The sequence below is a fragment of the Cnephaeus nilssonii genome (genome assembly GCF_951640355.1).
Source record: "Cnephaeus nilssonii genome assembly, chromosome: 14".
Classification (NCBI taxonomy): Eukaryota; Metazoa; Chordata; class Mammalia; order Chiroptera; family Vespertilionidae; genus Cnephaeus; species Cnephaeus nilssonii.
The window spans coordinates 28,702,231-28,710,398 of NC_137085.1; the positions used below are offsets into that span (position 1 = coordinate 28,702,231).

An 8,168-nucleotide genomic window follows, 5' to 3' on the forward strand; every position below is an offset into this window, starting at 1 on the left:
GTTGAGACCATAAAGTACAGTACATATACCATTTTATACCCAGCTTTTTTCCAAAGTATACCATGATTATGTTCTCATAGTTAGAATAAATCATGAGCTTGGCCAGTATGGCTCAGTGGTTGAGCATCGACCCATGAACCAGGAGGTTCGATTCCTGTTCAGGGCACATGCCTGGGGTGTGGGCTCGAACACCAGTGTGTGTGTGGGGGCGGGGGGAGGGTTGTGGGGGGTGCAGGAGGCAGCTGACCAATGATTCTCTCTCATCGTTGATGTTTCTATCCCTCTCTACCTCTCCCTTCCTCTCTCTGAAATTAAAAAAAAAAAAGAAGTCATGAATAGCTTTAAAAGTACAGCTTCAGGTACTTTTTATTACATAGTGTGGATGTTCCTGGCTGCTGGCTCTTTTCCATCTTCCTCTTGGGCGTTTTTAACTTAGTTCTCTTCCTGAAACTTATTTTTTTATTTTTCTGTAGCTGGAACGGCTTTGGGTCTTGGGGTTGTGAACATCCTCCACACTGTGAATCCTTCCCTTGTGATCCTCTCTGGAGTCCTAGCCAGTCACTACATCCACACTGTCAAGGACGTCATCCGCCAGCAAGCCTTGTCCTCAGTTCAGGATGTGGATGTGGTGGTTTCGGATTTGGTGGATCCTGCCCTGCTCGGTGCCGCCAGCATGGTTCTGGACTACACAACACGCAGGATCTACTAGGCTTCCCAGGAGTGGCCACCGACAGAGACGATCAGGTTGTCTTTTAGATGTGCATTTCTTAAAAAGCAAATCTGAGATTTAAATTTGGTATTTGGCAGGTGACTTTGCAGAGAAGTTTGTGCTTTTAGTCTCCTCTTCCAAAGTCACCTTTCCCAACCCCCATTTTTGTAGATGCTGCTCTTCCTGGGGTCATTTCAGCTCACACCCTATAAATATCACTCACAGTTTTCTGTGTCAAAAGGAGCTACAATAGCCTTAGACCTCTGCTTACTAGATGTACCCCTCAGACCGGCAGGTCTTGCTTGGGAATGTGACTTTGATACTAGAGTTTGGATTATTAATCCTTCCTCCCTAAACTTAATGATTGAAAGGGATCTAGTCAGCACAGAAAGAAATCTTACTATGAAAGGCTTAAGTGAACTTTTTAAAAAAAGTTTTATTGAGGTGTTTTTAAAGTGCCCAGTTTGATAAGCTTCAGTATATGTATGCACCTGTGAAACCATTACCACAATCATGATACTGGACATATTTGTCACCCCCAAAAATTATTTGTTACTACTCTCACAGAACCTTGAGCAGCTTAGACCAGGGATCTAAATTACAGCGGCCTTAGTGACCTTGTCTTCCTAAGGACAGCTGAGAAACCACTAGGACTTACGGTCTCTGAAGGAGATGAACCATCTCTAAAGGGTTGTTGCTACTGACAAGCAGACACCTCTCCCTTCAGTATCCTTTCATACTACATTGAATATGGCCCTGGAGTGTCTTATCATGGCAGTGTTTGCGTCAGACCTAGAGCCCACGTCTGTGAATCTGGATTCCGGCTAAATAAGATTCCATGCTTTCACGATACAGAGGCCACGGTTCTTGCTGTCAATTACATCCTGGAAGAAAAACTAATAGCCACCACTTATTAAGTGCCTACTGTATGCCAGGCTCTGAACTAGGTGTGCCTCAAATACATTATTCTAAATTCTTGCAGCCTGTGACATAGGTGTTTTAATTCCCATTTTAATAGAACCTCAAATTGTCTTAATGTTTAAACATACCTAAAACTATGTGGCTAGTGAGTCTTAAGAGACAGGGTTTGATCCCAGATCCCCTGTGCTTTTTCTGCTAAGTTATATAACTTCTCATATCAAAAAGCTTTCAAAATGTGAATATATTCTAATTTACTGCAGGCTATCAAAAGCTTTATTTAATAAGAATATCTCAGTAGTAGTAACTCGATTTATTCATGGCATTATGTGTAAGCAGTGAATTGAATCAAATATTCCTCTGTGCTGTGTACATTTTAGGAGCACAGTATTTGGACTAGTGATAGGTTTCATGGGTACTTTTAGATGAGCTAGAAAAGCATATACATATGTTTTTCAGATTGTTTTATTACTTTAGGAGAACTGCAAGGTTTCTATAATATATTGTTTCAGTATTAGCAATATAAAATAAAGTGAAGTAATCCATATTACATTTGTTCTCCTTCCTAGTGGGTTAATGTGAAAGAAAAAAAGTAGGTTGGTTAATTCTTAGAATTCTACCAGCCCTGAAATAGTCCAGGTCTTGGTTATTGTTGAAACATTCCCAGTGATTCCTGGGAGGGAAGTAGTCTGCTCAGTCATCAGTGTCTGGGGCAAGATGGTATACCGTGAACGGGCATCAGTCGTTCCTTCGTGAGAGATGTAACCACTCTATACATCAGACAATTGCATTGCTACCTAAATATATATGAAGGATGGTACTGAATCTAAAACCAAATCTTAGTTTTTATTAAATTCATGGGGAGCCTAATATATTCAACATAATTATTACGTATGGTTAATAATCATATCTTAATTTATTTTAATGTAAATATTTGTTACTGAGCCAAATTCTAAAGAAAAAATAAATACATGTCATTGTGGAAATCCTAGCACTTTTATTGTTTTGTTCTTAAATTAACTCACTACCTAAAGCACTTCCCTCCCCAGAAGAGATTTACATTTTTGCATTGCTTACTTTCTGAAGGCCATGTAACTTCTTTTAGTCATCTAATACGGATTTCCTAACCAAAAGAAAAATAACTTTGATAATAGAAAGCATTATTAGGTAACATTTTAAAAATATATTGTGAAATGATCATAGTCTGTCACCATATATAGTTATAGCATTTTTTTCCCTTGGGAAGAGAACTTTTAAGATCTACTCTCAGAAACTTTCAAATATGCGATACAGTTATTAACTACAGTCGCCACACTGTATATTACATCCCCAATGAATTATTTTGTAACTGGAAATTTGTAACTTTTGACTCTCTTCACCTATTTCACCCACCATCTATCTACCCCCCACCCCTGGCAACCACCAATCTGTTCTCTATACCTATGAGCTTAGTTTGTTGTTATTTTTTAGATTCTACATGTGAGATTAGATAGTATTTTTCTTCTCAGTCTGATTTATTTCACTTAACATAATACTTTCAAGGTTCATCCATGTTGTTGCAAATGGCATGATTTCATTTTTTTATGGCCGAATAATAATCTATTATCCTATATAATAAAAGCCTAATATGCAAATTGTCCCCTTGGGCGGTCGTTTGACTGGGAGTTCGACCACTCGCTATGACGTGTGCTGACCACCAGGGGGCGGCACGGAACATGGCAGGTGTCACGGTGCTGGTAGCGGGCGGCTGTGGAGGTGCTGCCGATCCCAATGGGCCCCGCCGAGAGTGGGACTGCAGCGGGATGGTGGAGAAGGTGAGCGGGCAGCACCAGGCCAACACAGGTGCGAGCGGGCCCCGCTGATCACCCCACAGATGGCGACCAGCGGCAGTGGCGGGGGTTGGGGACCAGCTCCCCGGCGCTGAGGGAGCTGGGCGGGGTGAGACAGGGGGGGACGACCCCAATGAATTGCCCTGCAGGCAGGATGGTGGAGCAGGTGATGGGCAATGCCAGGCCAAGGCAGGGTGCTAGGCAGGGCTGCAAGGTTGGGGGCGTAAGCTGGGGCCCAATCTCCACAGGCCTGCCCAAGGGACCCCACCTGTGCACGAATTTGTGCACTGGGCCTCTAGTATGCATTATGTGTGTGTGTGTATACTGAGTGGCCAGATTATGCGTTCAGAGATCATAATAATCTGATAGAGAGATAGAGAGAGAGTGTGTGTGTGTGTGTGTATCTATCTCCATATATATATATTTTAGAGGCCCGGTGCATGAATTCGTGCATGGGTGGGGTTCGGCCAGCCTAGCCAGGGGGAGGGGACATGGGTGGTTGGCCGGCCTGCCTGCTGGTTGAACTCCTGGTCGAGGGGACAATTTGCATATTAGCCTTTATTATATAGGATATACACTGAGTGGCCAGATTATTATGCATTCAGAGATCATCATAATCTGGCCACTCAGTGTATATTCAGCATAATTTCTTTATCCATTCATCTGTCAATGCACACTTAGGTTGTTTCCATATTTTGGCTATCTATAATAATAAAAGGGTAATGTGCTAATAATTAGACCGACCGTCATTCTGTATGTCCTTCCTGACGAAGCCAGGGCGGGAGGGAAGTCAGCCCAGGTCCCGGGTGCCCACAGGCGGACGGAGGGAAGCCCTACTCTTACATGAATTTTCGTGCATCAGGGCTCTAGTAAATAATGATGCAATGGACACAGGATGCATGTATATTTTTGAGTTAGTTTTCTTTGGACACTCAAAAGTGGAATTGCTGATTTATGATTGTTCTATTTTTAATGTTTTGAGGAATCTGTACTGTTTTCCAAGTGGCTGCACCAACAGTGCACAAGGGTTCTTTGCTTTATATCCTCTCCAACACTCAGTATTTGTCTTTTTGATAATTGCCATTCTAATAGGTGTAAGGTGGTATCTCATTATGGGTTTGATTTGTATTTCCCTGATGGTTAGTGATATCGAGCATCTTTTCATGTACCTGTTGGCTATCTGTATGTTTTCTTTGGAAAAATATTTATTCCGATCCTCTTCCCATTTTTTAATCAGATTGGCTTTTTTTTGCTATGGAGTTCTATGAGTTCTTTAAACTCAGTTTTGGATATTAACACTATCATATATGATTTGTAAATATTTTCTACCACTCAGTAGGATGCCTTTTTATTTGGTTGATGGTTTCCTTTGCTGTGTGGAAGCTTTTCAATTTGATGTAGTCCCACATGTTTAGTTTTGCTTTTGTGACCTCTGCTTTTGGTGTCAAATCAAAAAAAAAAATCATCCCCCACTAAGACAGATGTCAAGGAGCTTAACTGCGTATGTTTCCTAGTTGTTCTGTGGTGTCAGGTCTTATATTCAAGTCATTAATCCATTTTGAGTTAATTATTGTGGTGTATGGTATAAGATAGTGGTTCAGTTTGCTTGTCAACACAATTTATGAAAGAGACTGTCCTTTATTGAATATTGTTGGCTCCTCTGATGTAGGTTAATTGACCATACATGTGTGGGTTTATTTCTGGGCTTTCTATTCTGTTCCATTGATATATGTGTCTGTTTTTATGCCAGTACCATACTGTTTTGATTATAATAGCTTTGTAATATAGTTTGAAATCAGGGAGCTTGATGTCTCCAGCGTTGTTCTTTCTCAAGATTGCTTTGCCTGTTCAGGATCTTTTGTAGTTCCAAGTAAATTTTAGGGTTGTTCAATTTCTGTAAAAAAATGCCAGTGCAATTTTGATAGGGATTGCACTGAATCTATAGAATGCACTGGGTTAATGTTAAGTTTTCCAACCCATGAGCACAGATTATCTTTCCTCCCTAGCTGGTTTGCTCAGTGGTTAGGTTAGCCCGCAGACTGAAGGGTCTCAGGTTTGATTCCTGGCACCAGTTGAGGCATGTGCGGTAGGCAATCAACCGATGTGTCTCTATCCCATCAATGTTTTTCTCTCTCTCCCCCTTTCCACTCTCTCTAAAAATCAATGGGAAAACTATCCTCTGGTAAGGATTAACAAAAAAAGAGTATCTTTCCATTTATTTGTGTCTTCTTCAATTTCTTTCACCAGTGTCTGTTAATTTTCAACGTACAGGTCTTTTACTTCCTTGATTAAATGCCTAGGTATTTTATTCTTTTTAATATTGTTGTAAATGGGATTGTTTTCTTCTCTGGTAATTTATTAGTATATAGAAACAAATTTCTGTATATTGATTTTGTATCCTACAATTTTACTGAATTCATTTATTGTAACAATTTTTTGGTGGACTCTTTAGGGTTTTCTATATATATCATGTCATTTACAAATAGTGACAGTTTTAGTTTTTCCTTTCCAATTTGGATGATGCCTTTTCTTTTTCTTGCCTAATTGTTCTAGCTATGACTTTCAGTACTATGTTGAATAACATTTAAAATTTGACATAAAAAGCAAAGTGGCCCCAAGAAAGCGGTTTGCAACTAAAGGTTGAGCACTCGATGAGACCATGGGAACTTCTTCCTTTTTATGTAGCCACATGGGGGAATGTAGGCTTTAGAAGCAATCCCAACTTACTATTGATTCTGTGTCACAAGCCACCTCAAAACTTAAAGAGGCTTAAACAATAATCGCTCTGTCATGGTTTCTAAGGGTCAGGAATTTGGGAAAGGCTCTACTTGGCAATTTTAATGCAGGGTGTCTGATGCACTTACAGTTAGTACCTGGAGCTGGAATAGCAGGAAGCTGGAATACTAGCCACTGGCCAGGCACCTCTCTCTGCTTATAGTTTCAGGGCCTCTCCATGGAGGTTGATTTGGGCTTCCTTACAGCATGGCAGCCTCGGGGGTGATGCTCAAGGACTACCAGAGCTTGTGTGTTCCAACAAACCAGCTGGCAAGCTGCATGCCTATTATGACCTAGCCTTGGAAGTCACATGCCATTACTTTTGTCATATTATCCAGTCACCTCTTGATCTGAAGAATGTCAGAGACTTTACTGACATTTTACAACTGTCACATCCACCTTAAGAAGCCCATTTGGTATGGAAGGCAAGACCAGTCCAGATGGCACCACCAGAATAACACCAAAGGTAAGCTGTGGGCATAGAGGGCCATGGGAGCTCAGGGGAAGGAGTAAGGGAAGGCATTGTAGAGGTGTCCTTTAAGCTAATTCTTAACCTGGATTTTGACATGTTGAATGGCATTAACAAGGCCCAGAAATAACAAATGGTTGGTGAACAACAGTGAGTGATTGCTTGATTGCAATCCAGGGTGGCTAATGGGAAGAAATGAGGAAAGAGGCCAGGTGGGAAAGATCAAGAATGCCCAACTAAGAAGCTTGGAAAGGGGGAGGTAGGCAGAAAAGTAATGACGGTTCCTCTCCCCTTCAGACATAATTACAATAGGAGTGTTGGTGGACTTTCCTTCTTGGCAATGGCAAGACTACCCCCTCCTGAGTGTGGTATTAACAGGAGTTTATGTCAATCTCCAACTTGGAAATAATATCAGGTAAATAAGCAGATTTCTGTAATATGGCTTTATTAGTTACTTGAATCACCACCTAAAACAGGGGTGGGGAACCTTTTTTCTGCCAAGAGTCATTTAGATATTTATAACATCATCCACAGGCCATACAGAATTATTGGCTGGTGTGGCTCAGTTGGTTGAGCATCACCCCACACACCAAGAGGTCACGGGTTCCATTCCCAGGCAGGGCACATGCCCAGATTGCAAGCCTGATCCCCAGTAGGGGCAGTGCACGAGGCAGCCCATAAGCGTTTCTATCTCTTCCCTCGCCCTTCCTCTCGCTCTAAAATAAAAAATATATACATTTTAATAATTAGCTTGTTAAATTTGATCAAACATTTAATTAACTCACCCCTAATGCCTTGGCAGGGCCTGACTAAATGACTTCTCGGGCCTTATACAGCCTGCAGGCTGGACGTTCCCCACCCCTGACCTAAAATGTGACAGATTCTGAGGGCACATAACAAATGTGTTGATGCTTGAATAGAACACTGTCTCCTAGAGGCATTTGTTGTGTTGATCAGTGTGGTCTAGAACTTTCTGTGCTGGAAATATTCTATAATCTGTGCTGTGCCATACGGATAATACCTAAGCACATGTGCCCCTGAGCATATGAAATATACTAGGACTAGAATGTGTTTTTAATTAACTCTAATTTAAATAGTCACATTATCTACTGTATTAGCCAGCAATTAGATAAGTATTTGACACGAGAGACATGAGCAAAGTGCTAGGGGGATCCAGAGTAACGGGGCTAGTCTGACTCAGGTTTACTGGCTGGATCCAAAGGAGTAAAAGGTCTCACTATAGTCTATGTACCCCCCGAGACACCGCCACTGAAATATACCATCCAAGACCCTAAGTAAGGGACTGACAAGAGCCATCTGGGAGAAAATATATAGATTGGTGAGGGGTTAACTTTTAGCCCTGGAACTCCCTCTCCAAATGGAAACTTCCAAAGACAATAGAAACCTGGAGCTAATTTGGTTGAAAGCAGGGTTGAAGGCCCAATGACTGTGCTGCCTCAGCCCTAGA

General features: G+C 41.5%; 1 protein-coding gene across 6 annotated transcripts in view; it reads left to right on the forward strand.

Moving 5' to 3' along the window:
- The window catches only part of GNE (glucosamine (UDP-N-acetyl)-2-epimerase/N-acetylmannosamine kinase), a 62,703-nt gene that overhangs the window by 47,238 nt on the left and 7,297 nt on the right, over positions 1 to 8,168 (forward strand). For 3 of the 6 annotated variants that reach the window (XM_079790161.1, XM_079790163.1, XM_079790162.1), the window contains one exon: positions 474 to 8,104. In XM_079790161.1, coding sequence (XP_079646287.1) covers positions 474 to 709 — 236 coding nt within the window. In that variant the 3' untranslated portion in view covers positions 710 to 8,104. Of the gene's footprint in view, positions 1 to 473; positions 8,105 to 8,168 lie in introns of those variants that run through there. The other 3 variants (XR_013814493.1, XM_079790160.1, XR_013814492.1) reach the window with 3 other exon arrangements.